The sequence below is a fragment of the Cataglyphis hispanica genome, chromosome 4 (assembly GCF_021464435.1).
Source record: "Cataglyphis hispanica isolate Lineage 1 chromosome 4, ULB_Chis1_1.0, whole genome shotgun sequence".
NCBI lineage: Eukaryota > Metazoa > Arthropoda > Insecta > Hymenoptera > Formicidae > Cataglyphis > Cataglyphis hispanica.
This window is the reverse complement of record NC_065957.1, coordinates 1008087-1035006: the sequence shown is the minus strand read 5'-3', so window position 1 is coordinate 1035006 and position 26920 is coordinate 1008087. Positions and strand designations below refer to the sequence as shown.

The following is a 26920-nucleotide window of genomic DNA, read 5'->3' as shown; positions in this document are numbered from 1 at the left end:
AATTGCGCGCAACGGTGTGAACGTAATCGCGAGTACAGTTGCAGCCACTGCCGCCTTCGTCGTCGTCGTCGCCGCTGTCATTATCATCGCCACCGTCGCCACCATCGCCGCCGCCGCCGCCACCGCCACCGCCGTCACCGCCACCGCTACCGCCACCGCCGCTACCGCTACCGCTACCGCCACCGCCGCCGCCGCCGCCGCCACCGCCACTGTCACTGCCACTGCTGCCGCCACCGCCGCCGCCACCATCAACACCATCACTACCATCAACACCATTATTATCACCGCCACCGTCACTACCATCACCACCATTACCATCATCACCATCATCACCATCATCACCATCATCACCACCATCATCACCATCATCGCCATCATCGCCACTGCCATTTTCACCGCCACCGCACTATCATCATCATTGCTACCATCTCCTCCATCGCTAAATCTACTTCTACCTTTACCTCCACTACTGCCTTCGCCACTGTTACTGTTACCATCATCATCATTATCACCACTATCACTTTAATCATCACTGCCACCACCACCATCTCCATCGCCATTATCATTGCCATCATCACCATTACCGCCATTGCCGCCGACGCCGCCACTGCTGTGGCCACCGTTGTCATTACCATCATACATCAACCTGAAGTAGGGAGAAACGCTTTCTTCGCGAAAAAACTGTGGCGTGCCAACTAATTATGAATTTTATGACACCTGGCCTGCGGAGATCCTGACTATTTTCTTGTGTTGCCGTTGCAATTGGTGTTTCTTCGTCATTAAAGCAACAAATCTGCTAAATTAATACCGGTGAGGAGAACAAATTTGTCACAGGTATACACGCATCTTTTATCATGAATATATCGCTCCATTTTCCGTCTCTCTTTCCTTTGTTTTTCTTTCTGTCTTCTTGCGATTTATATATCTTCTGCGCGAAATAATCGAATAGGTACATCGATATATTTCTTTTTTTTTTTTCTTTTCTTTCGTGCGATATCTAACATGTGAGATATTATAATATACGATACAGAGACATAAGAAAAAAGATACATTATTTGGAAATTTTTTTTTGTCTCCAGATAATTACATATTATTCTTTTTTTTCGATCGACGAATTTGTAAATTTTAATTTTCTCTGAAATAAAATATATACCGGTAGGCCGAACGGCTGCGAAACAATGAACGAATGCATATGTACATTATTCGAGATGATGCGAGACGATGCATTCATATACACGATTCGAGTTTGTAACTTTTTCGACTCTTACAATTTTTCTACGATTAAAAAATGATGTGTAACTTCTCTTAATTTACATACAGGCCAACAATAATAGAGACCATAAATGTTAAATATATTATGAAAAAAATAAAATAGATTTCTCGATATTTGTAAGAATATGCAGCAAAATTGCGTTTCTTTGTGAATTACCGTTCTCATATTTGTTCAAATTCGTTCGTAAATACGTAGTAGCGTGTTCATATGCAAAAGCGCGCGCTCATGAAAATCATACCAATAATGAATAGCACGGCGTGGTTTGTCGTATTCCCGATTTTCAAAGATTTCGCAAGATCAACCGCCGCGCGTTCAAATTTAATCACGTAAAAAAAAAAAATCTTCGTTGCTAATACGTCATCGCGGCTTCTCTGAAAAATTGATATGCTAACAGTTATACTCTCCCGATGAAAATAATTTTATAATCTGTCACACGAAAATTATGTAAAAACTATAATTTTTTTAATGATGTAACGACATGATTACATTATTTCTGACATAATTTTTACATCAAACCATGCGATTTGAATCATGCTTGTAATCTTTCATAAATTTATGTGATTTTTTACAACTACATTATATGTAGTTTAATTATTATCTACAACTTTTATAATTTTAATATATTACGTATCGCTCACATAAAAATGTCGTAAGAAGTTGTAGAAACCTGTAAAAATTTGTAAATAATTTTTACAATTCACTACAAATTATCATAAATTTCTACAATTTTCGCAAATTTGTGATTTGTTATTGAAAATCTTAATTTTTCGTAGAAACATATAAAATCGTCGTAAAATTATTTTTCTACGGGGGGAGTTCTTCAACTTCGAAAAGTCGCTCAACTTCTCGCGTTGCGTCTTTCGCAATGGAATAATTCCATTTCGCGCGAGACGTTTGCCGCGAATTTATTTATCGCTGCATTAAACGAGAACTCTTTCCCGAGAGCGCGCTCCGGGCGCATTTACTTCGTGATCGGGGCCGGGGCCGGGGCCGGGGTTTCGGAGAGCGGCAGACTTTTTTTCCTCGTCGGGCCTTCCTCTTCGCGCGGCTCCCCCGGACCAATCAGAATTCGCGCGAGCGAGAAATGGCCAACGTCGTGTCGCTGGGTTCGAGCGTATCTTTGCGCGTCGTTTTGTGAACCCCGTAGTCCCGCAATATCACGTTGACGTCTGTCGCCATTTCCTCGCACGGAGGAGAGACCGTCCGTTTATTTCGCAAGGTAATCGCTCGCCGCGGTTTTTTCCACGCATCGAGGCCGTACCGGCTGATTTTCTCACACGGGCCGCGAACTCGATTCCGCGAGCGCGGGACGAAAAATAACGCCGGATTAAACGCGCATCGCGCGAAGTGCATCTGTCGCGTGAGTGCATATAGAGGTGCATCGTACATTTGGCACGGCGGCCGCCGTGCGATCGCGTTTTGCCGGCCGGCGAACTGTCGTGTGAGAAAAGTGCGGCCGTGAAGTTTCGACGATTTCGAATCTCCGAAAAGAATTACGCCGCGGAGAGAAATAATATATCTCGAATTCTTCTCTCACGTTAGGCAATTGCATCGCGACCGATCCGTTCGCCGCCTATAATCAACACGAGTGTCATCAATGAACGTATACGAGAGACGTGCCGCGACATCGCAAGTTTCCTCTCGTTTCATTTTCCGTTTCGCATTTTAAATGTAATGCGAATATTACGCGTGCACATATATTTTTTTTCAGTTATTTATCTTTTCCGCCTTCAAATTTTTTCGAATCGCGATTAGTGCGAAAGCGGATGAACTTGAGATTCCCTCCCGCGTGCACCGATTTTATGCTAGCTCTTTGTCATCGTTATCTCGGAAAAAGTCTTTTTCGTTAGGTGTATAAATTTCAATATAGAGATTTTTTTTTCTTTTTTTTTTTAGATGAATGAAAATAATATAGAGACTCGCAATTAATAATTTAAATTTACTAAAAGGAGTGAGTTATTAATAAATTAATAAGTGTTAAAAAAGAAATTAATAGCTTATGTTTAACAATATTATATATAAAACTTGTTGCTTTTTGTTTTTTGATATTAGCAGACATTTTTGTGAATATTTGTTTTTATATTTATTTTGGAGTTTTAGTTATATTAATTTAACTCTATATTAACATTTTTTTTTAATTGTATATATTTTATATATATATATATATATATATATATATATATATATCTTTTATTTATTGTCAGAGGAAATGGTAAAAGTAAATATTGGTTAATGTTGTAATTTAAAACAAAATTATGTGAAAATATGCTATAAAATAATTTTATTAATATATACATTATTATGTATTTGTATTTATGTGTTAAATATATTATAGGTTTTATAGTTAATATAGGATATTTAAATGTATAAATTTAAAAAATTTAATATAAAAACAAATATATATTTATATGGAATATATATTATATAAAATATAAAAATACTTTTTGATGGAAATAGTTTATATATAATTTAGTTTATATATATTATAAATAAAGAAATATTTTGATCAATAAAATAATTATTATTGTTTTTCAGCAATGGCAGAAGGAAATGGGGAAATAAAAATGGAAGAAAAGCAAGAAATGGAAAATTTGGAACGGACAGAAGATTTTAACAAACTTATGCAATATGGGCTAGATGAGAAAGTGGCTGCCAAACTGGATGAGATTTATAAGACGGGAAAATTGGCTCATGTTGATCTGGATGAAAGAGCTCTTGACGCTTTAAAAGAATTTCCAGTTGATGGTGCACTAAATGTGCTTACACAATTTCTGGAATCTAATCTAGAACATGTATCTAACAAATCAGCATATCTTTGTGGAGTAATGAAAACATACAGACAGAAGAGTCGTGCGGGTCAAGGAACAGGCACCAGCACAACACCTAAAGCCCCAGATGAGGACAAAATTAAAGTAATTTGAAATTTTACAAGTTGATTACAATAATTTAAATTTTTCACAATTGGTAGTTTTAGTTAAAAACTTATATAAATAGTATTTTATAATGGTAAAAAATTTAATTATAATTATAATTTTTAGATGATTTTGGAGAGAACAGGATATCCTTTGGATGTAACCACTGGACAAAGAAAATATGGTGGTCCTCCACCAAATTGGGAAGGGCCAACTCCTGGCACTGGTTGTGAGGTAAATTTAAATATATATATTTATATTTATTATAGAATGTTTAATAATACATACATACATACATACATATATATATATATATATATATATATATATATATATATATATGCACAATATTAGTTTTAAATAAAATATCTTACACATTTTTATGTATAAAAAAATTACTCATTTTTTGAAATTATTACATTGATTATTTTCGCAAAAAGGTATTTTGTGGCAAAATTCCAAAAGACATGTATGAAGATGAATTAATTCCGTTATTTGAAAAATGCGGGAAAATTTGGGATTTGAGACTGATGATGGACCCCATGTCAGGTTCCAACAGAGGATACGCATTTATCACATTTACTAATAGGGAAGCTGCACAGCAGGCTGTTCGAGAGGTATGTCAGTATATATTTTTCGTCAGATGTTTATTAGTATTATTATGTGTGTGTGTGTGTGCGTGAGCGTGTATATGTATGTATGCATATAATATATAAAATTAAAAAATAAACATGTATATACACGTATATATATATATATATATATATATATATATATATATATATATATATAATGTATGTACATATTTATTTTTTAATTTTTTCCCTGGTTACGAATATCACCATGGACAATTTAAAAATGTTTATTTTTTTATTTTTTAAATTTTTAAAATTGTTACAAAATTGTTATATGTATTGCTACCAGAATAATACTCCTTCGAAATGCTTAGAAATAAATCTATCTCAATTTCTAAATGTTTAACTTTAAATGTTTCATAAGATATTTAATAATTTCTGATAGTATTGAATTTTTATTATTGAATTGTAATTATTTGAAATATAATATTGAATTTTATTGTGATCCATAATGTTGTCTTTATATGTTATGGCTGTGCCATAATAATGTTGATTGAGAAATTAATAATATAGTAAATTAACATAATTTTATTTTAATAATTTTAATAATATATTAAATTAATATAATTTTATCTTATGTGTCTAAGAATATTGCTTTTTTTGCTGAACATTTCGAATGATTGTTATGTATTTCTATGTGGCTTGTTCTGCATTGTATATTTTATATTTCTTTTTTTTACAGTAGAATTACACGGACATCTTATTATTTTATTCAATCTGTATAATCTTTTTTTATTAATTTTATATTTTTTTTTATACAGGGTATCCTCAAATTACGTGAATATCTTTCAAACTATTGCTAATAGTAGAAAATGTTTCTGAAAAAATTGAATAGTTTAGAAAGAATCATAATTTTATATATATATAAAATATTTATATATATATAAAAGTTGGAGATGCAGAGGAGATATGAAAATCTTTCTTTTTTTTTTAATGGAATCATATACTTTTGAAAACATTAATTGATGCAGCTCTTCATTTATTATTAAAAAAAATATTAGGTATTCATTGAAAAGCCATTATTCAGATATTTCAATTTTGACTTAATTGTTGTTAAATAATATTAGTAGTATGATATTTTTATCTTTTTAAAGTTAAAAAGTTTTTATCTTCTAAATGATATATTAACCCTTTTAAGCATTTTACTGGAAATTTGTTAACATTCTTGAAGAATCTTTTACCTTCAATTTGAAATAGAAGAGTTCTTGTTTTTTTAGTTCTTCTTTTATGTAAACTTTATTTTTTCAATAACTTCATAAAATAATCCAATGATATCAGATCCGATCGAGTTTTCTTAAAGGAAAATTGATATGACTAGTTCGTCCAATCTAACAATTGGAAAATTTCTCATTTAATGTCGCTTAAGCTATATTATGAGCTAGAGCATTGTTTCGTGTTGTAACCATATTCATTGCCTGGTAGCTAGATTGATATCTTCTAAGAACACAATTTTTGTTCAAATAAAATCCTTTATCGTCAATAAGTATACTATAAAGAAAATATGAATCGATAATATATCCACAATATCATTATATTTTACAAGACATTGATCTAGTATATAGAATAATGCTAGTGCGAATTGTGTTCAGTTCAATAATGATAATCATGCTGGTCTATGCTTATCCTCTGTTTGTAAAACTAGCTTTGCTAGAAAATAAGACATGTGAAAAAAATATAGATTTTTAGAATAACTTATGCTGAGTTCACACATTGCCAGAATTGAAGTTTATGAACAAAATCATCACTTATAATAATTGATGCACACACAGATGATACGAATACTATTAATTTCTTGTAATTATTGATTGAAAAAGTTGTGGAGTAAAATTAAATTCCATTTGATAATTAATATTAGGATTTCCAGTTATTATTATTATAATTGCAACATTTTGTAAATTCGATGACTTTGATAGACATTTTTGGATAAATCTTTGCATACATTTTACAACATCAAATGACAATGTAATTTAAATCTCGTTGATATAAATATCTTTCATGATATCGTTACAATAGTCACAATATTTTCCTAATATTAAAATTGTATCAATAATTTTGCTTGAAATTTTTTTTTTTTTTTTTTATATAATCTTACAACCAAACTTTGGATTCCTGAGATAAAAAAATCTAAAGCAATCATTTGAAAATATCCTACACAATATCGTTTGTTTATGAACATCCATATGAATGTGGATGATAGAGGCTACATGTAAATATTTTAAAATCAACGCGTGCGCGCGAATAGCACTTTGCAACATAAAAATTAAAATATCTTCTAAACTAATGGTTTTTTGATAGATACATATTATATTTGTTTATAATGAATAAGAAGAGTTGTATCAATTTATGCGTTTAAAAGTATATGGTTCCATTAAAAAAGAAAAGAAAAAAAACCAAAGAATCTGATTATATATACCCTTTATATACTTCCACCTATAAAAAACTATTGACATTAAATTATATCCCTGTCAAAATTAAATTTTTGCTTGAGATATTTTTCTTTATCACCAATAGTTTTGAAGATATTTGCATGCATCATTTAAAATAAGATACCCTGCATATACATTACAGAGTGTTCTACCTGATTTTTAATGCCCAAATGTCTTGAAAAGATGAATTTTTTTGAAAAATGTTTTAAACTCTAAAGTTATTTGGTTTCAAGAGGATACATGTACAATGATGCAATGTTTTATGTTAGTTTGACTTTCACGATCTTTCCAAGATCAGTGATTCCAATATCAGAAAAAATTTATATGATTTTGAGAGGGTAAAAGTTGATCATTTTAATTTTTAAGATTATTTTTTAATATCATATATAAAGATCGATTTAATTTTTTTAAATGACACCACTGCCACATTATTCGGCGTAAAAGATTATATGAATAGAGTATGGCCAAAAATTAAATAATTAATGAAATTTTTATACTTTAGTTTGACTATTTAATAATAAGTTTGACTATTTGATAATTTTATATAAACTATATCTCGTGATATATCTCGTAAAATATAAATTTTTTGATGATTTTCTTTTAATACTTTTATGCACAAATAATGAGAGAAATTAATTAGTGTAAAGAAAACATAGTGTTTTTTTTAGAAAAAACAATATTACTATGGAAATTTTTCCACGATTTGCATTTTATTTAAAGTAGTGCACATCAAGTGATATTTATAGCGTTTGAAAATTTAAATAATTTTGATATAACTTTGGTAAGATTGCTCACAATTAAAGATTAACGTACGTTTCCTTAAAATTAAGTAATTTTTGTTTGAAACATTTGTTTAAAAAAATTCATCTTGTTAAGGCTGTGTTTCGATATTATTGCTAGTATTGAAAATGTATTGATCTATAGTTTATGCCACGTAAATTATAGATTTTCAATACTAGCAATAATATCGAAACACGGCCTTATATATTTGAGTGTCAAAAATAAAATGTGGGACATATTGTATGTGTGTATATGTGTATATGTGAGTTCGTCTGTGCGCGCAAATGTATATATTTAAGTCTATATGTATGCGTGTGCGTGCATACATATGTATGCATGCATATATATGTATGTGTATACATATATGTATATATGTTGCACATGTAGGTATGTGTGTGTGTGCGCGCGAACGTGCATTTTAGCTAAGAACAATCCATATAATGTATGTTTATATGCATATGTCCCTGACCATTTATTCATGTTTACGCAGTTATATATCCAACTGATCCCAAATATTTAATATAACACATTAAGAAATATGCATTAATGTCCTATGGATGAGTTTCTTTTTCCAGCTCTCCTCTTTGCTCAGTGGGCAAAATTGGGAGTGGAGAACCTTTCCGAAAATTACAATGATTGTGTGATCTAATTGGTTAGGGGTATATATTGCACAATTGGTTAATTCTCATTAGACAATGACAATTTTTGTAACAAAATTTTGGAAAATGTTAGGCTTAAAATTTGTTTACAGGAGTAGATGATACGTGAAAGGCCGGTTTCCTATATTGTGAAGATTCGAGCGACAAAGCCATGCCACTTTCTCGCTTTCGTGGATCCGCACTATATTGTTAATACTGATTGTATTCTAAATTGCACATTTAAAAAAAAAATTTTTTTCAAATTTCGCCATCTCTGCCGTAATTATCTTAAAAATTACGAAATTCATTGGAACAAAATTAGGCATGTGTATGTTTTCTTCATCCCACAGCTCGATAATCACGAAATAAAACCCGGCAAGAGTCTGAAAGTAAACATTAGCGTTCCTAATCTACGACTTTTCGTGGGAAACATACCAAAGTCAAAAGGCAAAGAGGAGATCTTGGAGGAATTTGGTAAATTAACAGGTAAAGTGAATTCGAGGCGTGTGTACCTACCTACCTATTACCTACCTGTCTACCTGTATTGTATAACTTAAGAGTGGTAGTTTTTTAAGTAGTGGTTGTAGATGGTATGGAACTATGGAGCATCCAAGGATCATATTGACTCCATAATCTGCGAATATACCTTATGGCACCTTTAGTTCTGGTCTCCTTGCCTCTCGGTTTATTAGTGAACAGTAACACCTCTCTGGTCCAAGTCTTCTTTTCCTCATATATTTAGGTTGAGTTATGAACTTATCTGCTTCCTACTCTATACATGCGATTATCTTATCCCCCTGCTTCCTCGTTCCTGATTTTGTGTAATTGATCAATCAATCTTTATTACTGATACTTCTTCGTCTTCTTTTTTTTTTAAGTGAAAAAGAGACGAGGAAATGGAAAGAGAAAATGTGGAAGTTATATTTTTAGATTGTTTTACACACATATATTGACAGAAAAATATATGCTGTCTTGCACCATTGCAATTTTGCAATATGCAAATGTGATTCATGACTAAGTCTCAAGCTTTGGGGGTATGGGAGATTTGCGTGGACCGCTGGGGCGTTTGGCTCGCTAACAAACGGACAGGCACTCCCACCCACTCTTATACAATATCGATCCTGGAACTATCATATGATCCACACAATCCTTTGAGAATCATACTTTTGATACTCTTATGTACTCCCCCCTCCCCCCGAAGGACGCTTCATGAAATCCCATGTTCAGACAGCCAATAAGCAGGTGAAATCATAAATGGCAAGCTTAATTGGCACTCTCCTTCCACATTATTCTTACAGCTGAATGATTATGAGATTCGGAAAGGGAAAAAGATTGGTGTTACCGTATCATATAACAATCATCGCTTGTTTGTGGGAAATATTCCAAAGAATCGAGACCGAGATGACTTGTTCGAAGAGTTTACAAAGCACGCACGTAAGTTGACAATTGTCCTTAAATCAGCGAGCAGTAACCAATGGAAGTTCTATGGGAGAGATGATGGAACAAAAATTTCTTGTAACAAATCACGTGTTTTTTAGCCAAGACATGTCAGGTGGGTTTAATCTAACCCTCTTGCATAAATGTGAAAAAATTTTGTAATGAATTTTGGAGAAAACAAAAGTTTTATTATTCATTTTCGGAAACCATCAAATATTTGGTAACACGTTCGAATTTATTTATAAGCCAAATGTGAACTCTTCATCGTGTGATTCCTTTATTTTTTATTTCCAATTACAATAATTTCTCGTTTGTAAAGTTTGTGTCCTTGCAAATAGATAATCGTAATTAGGTATATCCTATAATTCTAAATGAATTTGCTGCAATTCTGTTAAAATCATTTGTCCGGCATATTTTTTCTTGCGCGCTTCTGTATAGCATACAATATATATTTATAATACGAATTTTTATATTTTATGCATTTTTTAGAAGTTTTAGATATATTTCATTTCGATATAAAATTTGAAATTGAAGAGCAAATTTAATTTTATAATAAGCATATCATCTTATGTGATTTTTTTGCATATTTTTACGAAAGTTTTGCACAATTTATTTTTCTAATTATTTATTATATTCTGAGATATATATCGCGAATATATATTAAATTTTTACAATATATTAAATAGATAATATTATTATAAGAATATATATCACATTTCATGAATGAATAAATATAAATTTATTGTGATATCTTCAGAGATAATGAATTTAATATATGAAAAAAAAAACATACTGTTTATATGATGTACATATAAATGATAAAATAGAGAATGATTAGTGTGATTGTACGAGTGTGTCTGATAATCATTACATTTTGTATGTGTGTGCATAAGATTCTTGCATGTAACATCAGAATATGGACACAGAGAGGAGATTAATAGAAAAAAATAACAATAATAAAGGCAAACGTCATTATTAAATTCATGAGGCACAGGAATTATATTTAAAAGTTAATTTTAAGAAGAATTCATAAAATGGTACAAGGCATCTAAGTATTTTATTATTACACATCACATATAATACAATACATAGAAGAAAGTTCATTCATTTATATTTTTAAAAATAAAATTTTTACGTATACATAAAATACAATTAATAGATAATTATAAAGAATTTTAAAGTATATTACATATACTTTATAAGTTTAATATATGTAAAACCAATAATTTGCTGTTTACATTTTATTAATAGTAATATGTATGGGATGCCTTGTTATCCAAATAGTTTCTAAACTGAGAGGAAGGAGAGAAGGACTGTGTGAGAAATATATTGAGAGAAATAAAAGTCCCCTGGAAAGTGTCAGATTGTTTGACAATTTTACAGTACTTTTGGAGAGGATCTGTTAATTTAGATTAGAAGATCATAAAGAGCGAAAAATACAAACGATATTGCCACATCTCAGGATTAGAAAGACAGAGAATAAAACATAATATTAGAGTGTCAATCTTTGCTCTATATATGATCGAGTTATTGCATGAGAATTCTAATAGCATGAGAATTCTACTTAATAATATAGTATTTATATGTCTTGAAATGATTAATTTTCAAATTTTTCAAATATCCAAATTCAGTAAAAGTAAAAGTAAAGAAAGTTTTAAACATATGTAATATCAAAAGAGTGTGTTACAGAATTTAGAGCTTTCAATCTTTCTCTTTGTAGTTATTAATAACATCTTTGCATTTTTTCTGTTCTTTTAATCTTGGTTATCTGTAGCTTTTTATTCGAAATTTTATTGTGACAGGTTGCGAGCAGTTGGTGAAGTAATATCTCTTATTTTTATTTATTTTATATTTAATCTCTGAATAATTTGTTTATTAGTAAAATTTTATTTCATTAATTTGTTTTTTTTAATTTGTTTTTTATCTTTTTTTTATCTTAAACATATTAGTTTTTAAAAAATGTGCAGAAAATATAAGATTTAATATCTGCGAATAATAAAATAGAAATATTAATAAGTAAAAAGAAAATATTAAAAAAATAAAAAAGTGTTTTGGAGATACATACCAAGTGCTGCATCTTGCAGGTATCTTGCAAATTGAATAATATTGTGTCTGACTGATGCAATCTTTTATTATATTATTTTTTCATTTTTAGTTTACTGACAAGCGATATTTTTTCCATTATATATAAAAAGGAACATATAAAAATATAGTTATCAGAAATTAAAAATTATTTATTATAATATCTATATGTTCTTATAATTAAACTCTTATGTATAAGTAATTATTATTAATCGAAATATAATAATTGTATTTGATAAAAAAATTAATATTGTGATAAATTTAATTCTGATACATATATAACTATTTAAGAATATTCCGGATAATGTGATTAATGTATCTACAACGAGATTATAATGCAAATCTCTAGCTTACGATAACCATCGTATATGAAAACGTATTAATTGCTTAGATCTCTATTTTGTTTTTGCAAAATTTTCATTCTTTATTACATAGTAGCAATCCTTAAAATTTTGCGATTGCCAATTAAATTTCAAGCGAATCTCATCCGCTTCTCGTATGATTCTTTTTCCGATATATAGCTGGCCTGACGGAGGTGATTATCTACAGCTCACCAGATGACAAAAAGAAGAATAGAGGTTTTTGCTTTTTGGAATACGAATCTCACAAAGCAGCTTCCTTAGCCAAGCGAAGGTTGAGTACTGGACGTATCAAGGTTTGGGGATGTGATATTATTGTTGATTGGGCCGATCCTCAAGAGGAGCCAGACGAACAGACTATGTCCAAAGTAAAGAGTGATACAATTAAGTTTAATTATTCTTATAATTATGCTATTCTATAGTCTTTTTATTAGTTATGCTATATATTAAATTGTAATACAAATTACTCTGTTTTAGGTACGTGTGCTTTACGTGCGAAATTTGACGCAAGATTGTTCTGAAGAGAAGTTGAAAGAAAGCTTCGAACAATATGGCAAAATTGAGCGAGTGAAGAAAATCAAGGATTATGCCTTCATACATTTTGAAGATAGAGATAATGCTGTTAAAGTAAGATATATTCTAATATTGTTTTTAATTTGATAACTTCTATATTAAAAACTTATTTTTAATGTAAATTGTTAATATATATATGTGTGTGTATGTATGTATGTATGTATGCGCTTTTTTTAAGGCAATGAATGAATTAAATGGCAAAGAAATGGGTGGATCTCACATAGAAGTTTCGTTGGCCAAACCACCATCTGATAAGAAGAAGAAAGAAGAGATGCTGCGTGCTAGAGAGAGACGAATGATGCAAATGTTGCAGGGTAGAGGCGGGTAAGTTATTACTGATATTTATTTTTAATTCATTATTTGCGCAGCGCTCTTTTCATTATATTGCTACTTATTATATCTACTTTCGTTACATTATAATTGCTCTATTTTACATCTTTTATTTATGAAAATCTAAATCAAATGGTATTATATAATTTTTTTTTACAGTGGATCTCCATCTCACCCGAGCATGATGGGAGGACCAATGCCAGTTCGTGGGCCTGCACAGGGACCTCGAGGTACCGGTGCAGGTATGCGTGGACAGATGGGACGAGGCGATTACGGTTAGTATCAATTTTTTTTTCTTTTTTTTTTTCTTTTTTTTTTGCTGTTTATTGCTTCGCGTATTTCTCAAGAATATATTCTTGCAACTTTGATTTTTTGGCAAAATAAAAATTTTATTAATTTTTTATAAATGTCACGTATATATATATGGATATAACGAACATATATGTTTTCTTTTCGCTCAAGCAATAACAAATTAAACATTGAATACTTCTTTCAACTAAGATTTGTGACACACATGTATGTATGTATGCTTGTATGTAATGTATGTATGTATGTATGTATGTATGTTGTATGTTTGTATATATACAGGATGTTCTGCAAAGATTGTGCCAATGCTCGTGAGCGAATAAAACACAGTAAACTGAACAGAAAAGTCCTTTACCATTTTGTCCTGTAATTATTAATAAAGGAGTTATTATTGAGTAAAGTCTGGTCAATCATCGCCGATCTTTAGCCGGACGCACGTCGGTGAGCCGCTCTGTAACAACTGAGCGCTTACGCATACTACCAGGCGCGCGGCTCATTGACGTGCGTCTGGCTAAAGATCGGCGATAATTAATCAGACTTTATTCAATACTAACCCTTTTATTATAAGCGTTATAGGAGAAAGTGGTAAAGGACTTTTTTGTTCAGTTTACTGTGATATATTCGCTCAGGAGCGTTGACACAATTCTTGCAGGATGCCCTATATATTTACATATACATATACATACATACATACATACATACAGACATATATATATATATATATATATATATATATATATATATATATATATATTTAAAGCTCGAAATATCCAGGCATTTATCCTCTCGTCTGTTATTTATATATTGTATGAGTAAGCATCGATTCTGCTCTTTGTGTCATAATATATCATTTTCAATAGATTACTGAATTATTAAAAAAAATAATAATTTAAAAAAAATCAAAAAAATAATCATAAACATATATTTTTATAATATGCGATAAACGTATGCGCGTCAGTTTGTTGAATGTCATTATTATTTTAGGGCTGATCTATTTATCTATGATCAATTGACATAGTTATTATTTAAATTTAGAAATTTATGAATACGATGTACTTTTATTATAAAAAATATTCAGAAATTTTTACTCATATGAAACGGATAACAAGTAATTGTGTCAAAATAATTTGTCATATTATCCGATCCCTTTTTCGAGCTTTAATGCATGTTTCCTATTTAATAATGCAAATCGATACAATTTGATTCTTACAGTCATTTTGATCAAATTCTGATTGATGTAATCGTTGATTAATATGTAGAATCATAAAAAACAAAATTTTTATTATATACGATAATTATATCATTAGAAATTTTGTCTCAAATGTTGATCATTCTGCAAGTTAATCAATAATTTAATTAATCGGTGTTTGGTCGAAGTGACTATAAGAATCAAATTGTATCGATTTATGTTATTAAATAGAAGGAGAAAAAACATCTAATATACCTGTAGGTGTCCGGAATCAATCGCATCACTTGTCGTGTGTAGGTACAGCAAACTGAGAAGAAAAGTCCTATGCCATTTTTTTCTATAACGCTTAATAAAAGAATTATTAATGAGAAAAGTTTGACTAAAAATCGGCGATGATAGGCCAGACTTCACTCAATAATAACTCTTTTACTAAGTGATATAGAAAAAAATGGTACAGGACTTTTCTCCTCAGTTTTATCTGCTCTATCTGCACACGACGGGTGATGCTATTGACTCCGGACACTCTGTATACATACAGTAGAGTCTCCTTTAATTTTATGCCATTAACTTTAATACTTCTTTGTATATACATTCTTTCACGAATACTAATATTATGTTTCCTCCATGCCATAATAGACAAATCATGTGATGGCAGGCGATAGCTTCGTTTTTATGTTCAAAAATTTTCCGCTTTTATCTTCCCAAAGGGCCAAAATTGATGAGACTACTGTATGTGTGTGTATGTATGGAAATAACATGGGGAAAAAGTAACGGAATATTCTGATATTTAAGAAATTATGAATTTAAAAAAAATATATAAAAATTGTAGACCAGAATAAGGGGGAGATTTTAAGTCATCCATTATATGATAATGTTAATGTGATATTAGATAACGTTGTCAAGATAAAGATCACCTTAAAATTTTTTAATGGAAATCCTCATTTTTTACTAGAAATTTTTATGTAGTTTATATCAAGATGTTTTAAAATTGTATTAAATCTTCTTTTGCTGAAAACTTTCTTAGTTATAAACTGTTGAATTTTTACGGTGCCGCCGATATTAGCATAGACATACATACATAGATCAAACATTCGATCTTTAGAATGAAACCGACAAGTTGACAGAAAAACTATTTGGATTATACATCTTTAAGTGTTCTCTCTCTTTTTTTTTCTAAGGCACCGCGATAGTCAATTTAAAATTAATCAGTATTGATTCCTAATTAGCCAAGTCTGTTTAGACATATCTTGCCAAATGCCTGCTACTAATTACTTTCAGCAAAGAGACTATAAATTTAGTATTGGAACTGTTATTATTGATTAAGTCGGCAAATTGGCGTCAGAAATCGAGTACAATCTGCGCGTTCGCTATTTAGTGGCAAATCGATAACAGAAACTGAACAGAATTTGTATTTTTTTAATTATTTAAAAGTAATGTATAGATTGGTATTTAAAGACTTTTAATATTTGATTGATAGTTCCTTCACTTCTATTCAAATTTTTATTAGAAATTAATATAAAGTCTACAAGGTTACTAATATAAGAGAAAACGTCTCGACTTAGCTCCAAAAATTTCTATAGTAAAAATTTTTGTATATTTTCTAAAATCCAGTTTTAAAAATATCAGAGTATTTCATTATTTTTTTAAACCGTGTATATATATACATACGAGCGCGTGTACATATAACAGGATATCTCAAATCTATCGGATATTTTTTTAATAAGATATTCTGATTAATTTGAAGACAATTTTTTTCAAGAAAATATTAAGGCATTAATTTCCAAGTTATAAGTGATTGATAAAAAAAAGGGCTTTTTGCAAGTAAATTTTGAAAGTTAAAAGATTAACCAACTACTTTCTTCAGTTAATTTTAGAAATTTTATAAAATTTTATAAAATTTTAATTTAAAGCTTAGTTACAAAGCTGTCTAAGATGGCAAAAACAGGAAACTTGCAAAAAATGATATCCCTTGACGTTTCCTTGATGAGAAAAAATCATTTTTAAATTAGGCAAAAAATCTATTATTAAAAGAAAATTTGATCGTTTTGGGACATTTCTGTATGCATGCGTGTGTGTATGTATATGTGCGTGTATACCCGGTGTATATGAATACCCTTTTCTATTTTTTAAACTAAGGATAACAGACAGCAACAGTTTATCAATCAAACATCTTGTATGTGCATGTATATGTATACACTATACACATATATACATGCACAAAATATTTTTTAAATACATATTATAATCGTGTAATATTTCGTATGTGACATTAGAAAATTGATAGTTTATTATTTTTATTAAGATATAAATTTTGCCATTAAAATTTATAATGTTTAATTTTTATTGGTATATATCTTTTATATATAAAAAGAATAAAAATGCAAATATTACGTAATCTTTTTAAATTAACAAACTTAAAAGTTTCTTAAAATAGTGTTTATATATATATATATATATATATATATATATATATATATATATATATATATATATATTTTTTTTTTTTTTTTAATTAAGAAAATATATATACTATTAAATGTATATACTATTAAATAGTTTTAATAATAGTATCTTTAATAATTTTCACATACTATAAATATCTCTTGCATGTTTTGGAAATTTTTCACTATTTTCCTACGCATATATTATTTTGTCTTATGCGCATGATAAATTAATTTGAATGTGTGAGATACTTATTGAATATTTCCAGATTTTATATATGATAGTTCTCTTAATTATAATCTTTATTTTCATGATTTTTATGAAAATTTCTTTTATTACATTTTTTATATTCTTACTACAATAATGCGACATAAGAAAGGCAAATTAACTTAAAATTTAGTAATAAATTTAGTATTTAAATTTTTTAATATACAACACAATACATTCTCTATGTTCTCAGAAAATATTAATTTTTCTTATGTCAAAAAAATGAGTAAAATTATATTTAAGTAAAAATTTATAAAAAATTATGTTACAAGAATATATAAATTATTTTTGCTTTGCTAAAGTACTTTATTAAATTGTTTTATAAAATTGTAGAAAGAAAGTATTCAAATTAGATCAACTCGATGTAAAGTTAACTTGACTATAGTAACATTTATTTGCCATTTAATATAATATTTTTGGTCCCCATTTTTAATTTTAGAATAACTGAATAACATTGGGTATGTATGTGTGAATACATAATGTACGCTAGATGTGTGCATAGCATAATACAAACAAATTGTTGCCTTACCAGTATTGTCTTCTGTGTGACATCTGTTTTTTTTTGTTTTTAACAAGAAAGTTAATTGCATGTATATATCTGTTTTGTATTCTTGTTTGGTGCTCTGAAATTACAATGACAATTATTTTGTGGCATTGCACGGAGTTTAACATGCATTGCCAGGAATTTTTATATAATTCTTCTATCTTATTTCTGTTTTTATGAGCGTGTATATATTTCGCATACTTTGTGCATCATCAATTCAAAAATCTGTTTACAGCTCTCAAGGAAATAGGTAAGCCGCGATAATGAATGGTGAATGCAACAGTTGTAGAGTCTCATATGTAGTCCTATATATATTTTTTCTTTTTTATGTTAATGGCTTTTTTAATAAATTTAAATTCATATTGCGAGATTATCGAAAATGAATTTTCTCCAATACGAAAATATAAACTCTTTCTATGAAATTTATAACTTTTTTTTACGATTATTGTGTATTAAATATCTTTGAATCTATACTATTAATAAAAATATAAATCTTTTCTCTTTTTTTTCTTTTTTTTCCTTTTTTTTCTTTGAAGTTAAATAAAGGGCAATATGAGCCGTTAGGCACAGATACGCGTGTTAAAAAAATACATTTTAAGATTACTAATCAAATGTTTAATTATATTATTGCGCTTAGCAATCGCATAACAGTGTGGGTTGTTTCTTCTCGCCGCATGTTTATACTTACGTAGCTTGGTAGATTTAAAAAAATTAATTTTTTATTAATTATTGCGAAAATTGCAAAACGGTAAATGATTTTCCTACTCGATTTAACTAGCTCTACTTGCACATGCGAGGAGATATGAGAGATTATTATTGAACTTTATATATATTTCTTTTATTCTTATATAGTAATACAATTGTAGTTATCTATGGAAATGTATTTCTTGCGAATCGGAACCGTGAGTTATGTAAATTAAATAAATAGACAAGATTCTTATTTTTCGAATTTTCTACTTGTAAGCTTTATTCCTAATTTTTTAAAAATATCATTGTGTATGTTATTACGATAAGTCATTAAAAAATGAGGAATAGATATACAAATAGATAATTCAGAATAGGAGAATCTATTGTCTAATTTTCAGAAACGTAACCACAGATTTAAACTCGTAAATAATAATAAAAAAAAATTAAATAACTGTAAACTATGCAATCGGTCCATTGCTATTAATCAGCTGTTCTCATATTCAGTTATTATTAGCAAGAAAGGAAATTGATAGACGATGGAGAGGAAAACCTTAACATTATTTATTCCCAGAAATTGTCAACTAATCGAACTTTTGTCGCTAATAAGATTAAAATTAGTCATTGCTAACAATTAGTGACAATTAGTTTCCTTTCAATCAATGGCAACTACTGCTCAACTAGTTCAATTATTTCAATATTTGTTTCAGAAAAACTTAAATGTAAGTTTGAAAGTAATTCCGCTATAAAGAAAAATACTGTGAATGGTATTATGAGAGGTGCATTTTGAGTATTTTTTTGTATGAATATCTGTGCTTAACAATTTGTATTTACATCTTTACTCTACAGAATTAATATATTTTGTTTATAGCAAAACATTAAATTAACAATTAAAAAATTAGATTTTTCTAAATATAATAAACATTTGAAATACTTTATGTATTTATTTTAATTAAATTATTATATTTAACTGTTTTATAGTTAGATTTTATTTGGAGTATATGGAGTTTTCGAATAATCTTACAATTTTCTTTTTCAAAAAATATGATGGTGATAGGGTAATCAATACAGTTGTCCGTGCGATACTGTATTATATAATTGTAACTGACAATGCGTATTATAATGTAATTGTGTCTTTTGTTTGTTGAACAATATTTTTTTTCACACGAGTCATTTTACTTCCAATATACGATTAAATTTGTTTTTGTTTTTCTTTCTCTTTTGTTTTGGTTAATTATTGGCATTTTCAAAATTATCTTTTCCCGGCATGCCTTTTTTTATAATATTGAAATAGTATTATTTTTTAGTAAGCTGCTAATTGGATATATCGTGGCTAAATTTGGGTCTATTTGTAATGTGTGTTTTTATAGATTATGATTACGACTATTACGGTTATGGGGATTATCGAGGTGGCTACAGTGATCCCTATTACGATGACTATTATCGATACGAAGATTACTATTTCGATTATGCACCGCCTCCGCCGCCTGCCAGAGGGAGAGGCAGGCAGCCTCAACCGGTGGGTCGCCTTTTTTCATGGTTCTAAAAATGTCATTTTTGTTTCTGAAATTATGTATAATTATTTATATATATATATATATATATATTAGCGGTAGTTTGACTGTGGCACAGTGTTCGCGGATTCTCCTAATGTTATACATGTTTCCAATTTACTTTTATCCAGATCACTCTCTGCCTATATATTTTCTTCCTGAGCGTGCAAATTAATGCTGACTAACTTGCTATGCGATAGTTTATTATGATTATAATTAATATACAATGGAATTATACATTTTTAATGTATATTGATTTCATAATATTGTTAAATGCACCGCATTCACAGTATACGAATGATAGCACTTATTCCGAGTTTTAGAATTTTACAATGAATTTTGAGAAGAGAAAGAGAGAGAGAGAGAGAGAGAGAACGAGTGAATGAATGAATGAAAGAGCGAGTGAGAGAGCGAATGAGTGAATGAAGTGAGCGAGTGAATGAATATGAATGAATTGCTGTTTAAAGTACACTGTGATGCATTGTATTTATATAGAAATCCACACTTACCCGCACGCATGTAAACACACGCACGCACGCATATATTTTAATATGTATGCTATACTGATTAACGCCAACGCTTTAGTACTAAAATTAAACCCTTTAATCCGAACACGTTGCCACTTTCAAATTGCTTGCAAATCATATCTGAGCCATGGTAGACCCATTCTAAATTTTCAAGCAAGATACAGCCGGGAAAAGCAATTTATCAATCAAAAAAAAAAAAAGAAAAGAGAAAAACATATAGAATAAAAATAAAAATTTAAAATTACCCGAAAATTCTCTGAAGGAAGAAGATAGCACATTTTTATATTGTTGCAGGATTTCCTAATCTTACTTTTCTCTCACTGCTACTCTAGCACAATTTCAGGAAAACTCCAGACGTAGGAAGAAAGCAGCGTACAGGACTTTTTTTCTCTAACTTAATCATTCACACAAACACAGATATACATATATATATATATATATATATATATATATATATATATATATATATATATATATATATATGCCCGTATACGAGAAATTCACTGTTTTTTCTTCCTGTAGAGCGACGTTGCGTCTCGTGGCTCGGATATGATATACTTTTTCAATATCAAGTTACAGGGTTATCCAAATATGACGTAGGAGAGTGTATGGGTGCAAGGCGCAAAATTTTTTTACCGTTTTACTTTTATCATATTTTTACATTGCGATCAACTTTCTCTCTTGTTAATATTTCATTATTATTATATACACACTATATATTTAGTTTTATTATATGTTATATCTAACACTGTTATGTTTCCCGTGCCATGATATGATATATATGACGTACTTAGTCGTCGCTTTAGAGGAAAGACAAACAAAAAAAATCTTTTTCAAATTGTTAAAATGTCTTCATACATTATCTTGTATCTTATTTCGACAATTCGCTTTTTTATAATTTATTTTTGACATATTGCCGATTATATTCGATGATAATGTTCGTTTTTTAGCAAGTATATGTAGATTAACTTTTTTTTAAATATATTTTTAACGATCTATATTTTTATGTTGTCTCAAACTTGCACAATGTGGTTTTATCAACGTAATACATTCTTTCTATATGAGTTCTACGATTTTTTTCTCATAATTTTTTATTAAATTATCTCTATCTTTTTTGCTTTACTAATATATTCATAGTATTATCAATTTTTTTCTAGTAAAAAATAGAGATAATTTTTTTCTTATTTAAACAAATTTTGTCATTTAAATTTGAATATAAAAAATATAAATTATAATATGATATATCTGATTTGGCATGACTATCCAAAATATCTGTTGTTTTTAATAATAAACAGGAAGATCTTTTAAAAAGAAATACGGTTTGTGAAAGAAATATATTTTGATTTAAAATCAATATCAACAATAAATAATGAAATTATATATTTATTATTAAAATGAGATTGTAGCAGAAATCGAAAAAAATTCTCTAATTATAAGACATAACATATTGTACAAATAATCTTGAATACGAAATTAATTTAAAACAGTTTTTCTCAAGGGATTTTAATAATTTTACGAAATTAATAAATTTATTATTACTTTTTACTAATTTACTATTTATTTAAAAATTTAAATGACTACTTGCATTAATACGCGTTTCCCTATTTGATAAATAAATGATTTGTTTATTCTTTGCATAATCTTTTCTCTGATACTGATTAGTTTTTTCGCTGTGCTTATTTCGAGCAGTTATTGCCAAAATCGCGTATTTTGACAGTTCGAAGAAAGTTAATAGTAATATGATTTTTTTAGTTTAATACATTGCTTTTAAAGAGTAATGAAAATTGTAATATATATTTTTGTCGACTTTATAACAATATGTTGAATAGCGGTTATTGCAGAAATCGTGTATTTTAATAGAGTTTAAATTTTTAGGAGCTTGAATTGAATAATTAATTTGTGTTAGGTATAAATTTTAAATCAAATTTGTCTTGGAAACATGGAAAAATTTGTAACAAGCTTATTTTGAATCAATTGTTTTAAAGTATATAATTACGTAGATTAAATGGCAACATATTTTAATAATATGGTGATTGATATATTTTTATTTCATTATACTATAATCAGCAAAAATATATATTTTTTTTTTGTAATTTTGAAGTTTATTAAATAATATTTTATTTTAAGAAAAAATAAAGGCATGTGTAACACGCTTTGTAATATTTTAGTCATTAAAAACAACAAAGGTGTTTTGGATGATCACGTTAGGCGGGATATCTTATGTACTATCTGATTCAATATTTTGGAAGTATTTATTGCTTTTTTGTACAAGTATTATTAAATGTACAAAATAAATAACAATCGCGTATGCATCATTGTTTCTTTTTTTAATTCAATATTTTACAGAAGTATGGAGTATATCTGTACAGATATATTCGTATAATACAGAATATAGATTATTATATTTATATATCATTGTTTTATATTTATATAGATAAATAATTATTTAATCTGCCCGTGGAACATGCTACACACACATACTTACATATATACTTACACACTGCATACATACACGCGCGTGTGCATATACATATAACTCAACTGTTATGATTTGCCTAAAACAGGAGGAAAAGTTCGTCGCAAGTTATAAGTAACAATGTCTGAATTGAGAGACGATGCCATGTGAATATAATTTATTCACAAATGATTTATTGTACATGTATTACTTAATTAATTATGTTTTATTACATTTGAAAATTATTGTGAATTGTGTATAGGTGTGATAAAGACCACGAAGATAGATGACGGAATAGAGAGGATTGTGTCCCTCGTATATAGCACCAGTAAACACATCTCACAACTCTTGCTTTGGCTCTCGCCGTTCCCACACCCATGTATATAAAATAATATCATAGCTTTCGTGCTTAAACCAGATTTTTTTTGATCGCTTAATAATGTGTTGCGCCACTTATTTATATAATATGCCTTTTGGTTGAATTTTGTTTTAGCTACCAGTGCAATAGCTTGTGTCGCTTAAAAGTTCCTACGCCAACCAATCAGTTCGCTTTTCGCTTTACTACATTGGATAACTCTGCTAACTCCTACTGCTGTATGTAAAAACGTGGTTAGTAAAGATTTGGTTATAGGATCTATCTCGTCTGCCGCGTTCTTCCTTTCCGCTTTCTTTTTTTCGCTTTATTTTTTTCGCTTTATCTTTTTTTTTTGTTTTTTTTGTCCTTTTTCTCTCTTTTTTCCTTCCTTTTCCTTTATTCATTATACTTTTTTTTCTCTGTTACTAATCTCTTATGCTATGTTCATGATGTATATATAAAAGCCTTGTATGTACATATATGTACATCTCTAAAATGTGAAATATATGTGTAGAAAATTTTCCGATCAATGATATATCGACTAATTTTTTTATTTTTATGATACGTTAATACACGTTAATATATTCATTAACTACGTCTTTAAGGGCCACTACTGCGAAATATAATCCTAATTACATATAGGACAGAGGAAATAATAAGAAAAGAATGAAAGATAATTGAAACGCAGATATATGCAAACAATTATGTAATTAGATAGGGTAACAGTTTGGGTGTGTGTTTATTGGTCAGGCTGGTCGTGGCCGTGGAGTAGTGCCACGTGGCCGAATCGGTGGCCCGCAAGCCCGTGGGCCAGTCAGGGGGGGACGCAACCCCGCAGCTTCAGGGGTCCGTGGGGTCCAGCGGCTGGCCGCTCGTGGGGGGGTCCGCGCCAAGGGAAGTTTACCAGGTGAGGATGGTCTGTATCTCCACAATAAATCATCTTTTACACTGTTTACATTTAATTCCCATTACATTTACACACACATACGTATACACATATACACATGTTTGCTATTCTGAATTTATTATATAATATATTTTATGTTTGAAAGTTGCCTTAACATCATTGTAACTATCATCGTGTAAAAATTCGATGTATTGTATATTAATAACGGAATTATTAAAATATTAATGAAGATCATTAGAAGATATAAAAATAAATCATTATTAAATAAAATATAAGCATCAGTTATTCAAGTATTAGGTCTATATATATATATTTTATCTATATATATATTTTTTAGGTCTATATATATTATTTTGTTTATTTAATTTTATATATATTTTTAAATTTTTGGTAAATTTTTATATATATTTTTAGGGAATTGATGCAGATATAATTAAAAATGTTGAATCTCTTTCTTTTGCGATGTTATATACAGAGTGTTTGTGATAACAATATCCATGAATTATGTCGCATCTACAATAGATTGAAAAAAATGAAGGTAGAATTGTCTTATTATTACTTTAAACCAATAATCTAGAGAACAAAATTATCAATAAATTTTTCCAGTAAAATATCAAGGTCATTTTGAGTTTTTAAAATAATATATTTTTTTTACATAATTTCATAATTATTTTGCATAAATCTCTTGATGGATATATGTTCTATGTATAATTCATATGAATATATTACAGAGAAAAATATTAAACAGAATTATTAAAAAATAAATATTAATAGTTTAGAAGATATTCCATAACATATTTTAATATATTGTGATACAAAATATAAGACATTTTATTGAACTATTAATTTTTTTATTAATTCTACCTGAAAATTTTATGTGGCGAATGATTCGAAGAATCAATTTATTTAAAAAGTAAAGTAAGGGGTTATTTAACAAAAAACTCAAGATAACATTTGAAACATAAATTTTTTGTCAAAAAAAATTAATTTTTCATATTTTGTTTCATTACTGTTATTTGTTGCTAATTTAAAATAGATAATTTTATATTTTAATTTATCGCAATATTTACACACACACACACACACACACATATATATAAAAGAGTCGTGGACATTACATGATAAACACTCTGTATATATAGTACAAATGTAAGTTCAACTTTTTGTTAATAATAAAATTTTTTTGGTAGCTTGCTTGACTCTTTTAGTAGTAATTATTGTTATAAGAAAATTTGTTACATTTTTTTGGCAAATATAACGTTTCTTTTTTTTTTGCTATTACTATATTGCTATTATAGTATTAGCTGTTACAGATCGCAATATCGCATCACACGTAATGTTCCATGAATTTTCTTAATTACTTTAAACAATACTCTTTGCTAAGCAGCTTTTTATTAGATATCTGCTTCTGTTCTGCGATAAGTTTCTCTGCTCTGTCTGTTTCGTAAAAATAAAATAAAAATAAAATAAAATAAAAAAAAACCTTGAACACAACATCTAAACAGTATTTCTAAGCACAGGAATTATTCTCTGGATAATTTTTTTTTATGGTCGACAATAATATCAATTTCTTTTGCATTTTTACAAAAATAAAATATTTGGTTATTACATGTACGTAATGTTGATGATATATATATATATATATATATATATATATATATATATATATATATATATATATATGTAGAACGTTTATCCCCCTTGTCCTTCTATTAACTAAAATGCAAAAGTAATAGATGTGCAATTCATTACTACAAAAAGGAGTGATACATTGAATTTGTTATGATCACTATGTAAAATCTTTTATATTCGAGATATTTAATTATATATTCTTATTCTCTTTTTACAGATTTACGAATGATAGATATTTTCAGTCATCCTGAGGTTTTTTGAGTGTTTATTATTTAGATATAATAATTAGTTTATCATGATTGCACATTCCTTTAAATTATCACAGATTTTTCACATATTATTCATCTTACAGTAAACGATCCAATCCACCTTTCAACCAAGGTACCCGAGTCCCATCTACTTTATTGTAACAGAGCAGTAGGTTAGTTCCCTTTTTATGACAGTATTTGCTCAAAGATTTTGCAATCATATGAAATAGAATATATCGAATAATGTGTATTTTATTTAATCTTTTATGAATCTGAGCTTGCGATTATATTACTATTCGACCACATATCTTTTGAACACATCACCATATACTCACACAAGAAACTACAAGAAACTCTAAAAATCTC

General features: G+C 28.8%; 2 protein-coding genes across 12 annotated transcripts in view; both read left to right on the top strand.

The window, feature by feature from the left end:
• Positions 1 to 29: 29 nt before the first annotated feature.
• LOC126849184 (uncharacterized) lies at positions 30 to 443 on the top strand (the record flags this gene model as incomplete). The annotated part of the gene is made up of 1 exon (XM_050590804.1): positions 30 to 443. A coding segment is annotated over one exon (414 nt), but the record flags the coding sequence as incomplete, so codon positions are not given.
• Positions 444 to 664: 221 nt separating this feature from the next.
• LOC126848929 (heterogeneous nuclear ribonucleoprotein R) overlaps positions 665 to 26920 on the top strand; it is a 30501-nt gene continuing 4245 nt past the window's right edge. For 2 of the 11 annotated variants that reach the window (XM_050590303.1, XM_050590302.1), the window contains exons 1-11: positions 2334 to 2492; positions 3809 to 4185; positions 4312 to 4419; positions 4626 to 4802; positions 9963 to 10098; positions 12705 to 12910; positions 13020 to 13169; positions 13294 to 13439; positions 13605 to 13720; positions 20248 to 20396; positions 24518 to 24674. In XM_050590303.1, coding sequence (XP_050446260.1) covers positions 3811 to 4185; positions 4312 to 4419; positions 4626 to 4802; positions 9963 to 10098; positions 12705 to 12910; positions 13020 to 13169; positions 13294 to 13439; positions 13605 to 13720; positions 20248 to 20396; positions 24518 to 24674 — 1720 coding nt within the window. In that variant the 5' untranslated portion in view covers positions 2334 to 2492; positions 3809 to 3810. Of the gene's footprint in view, positions 835 to 2333; positions 2493 to 3202; positions 3225 to 3808; positions 4186 to 4311; positions 4420 to 4625; positions 4803 to 9014; positions 9151 to 9962; positions 10099 to 12704; positions 12911 to 13019; positions 13170 to 13293; positions 13440 to 13604; positions 13721 to 20247; positions 20397 to 24517; positions 24684 to 26658; positions 26728 to 26920 lie in introns of those variants that run through there. The other 9 variants (XM_050590296.1, XM_050590297.1, XM_050590299.1 and 6 more) reach the window with 9 other exon arrangements.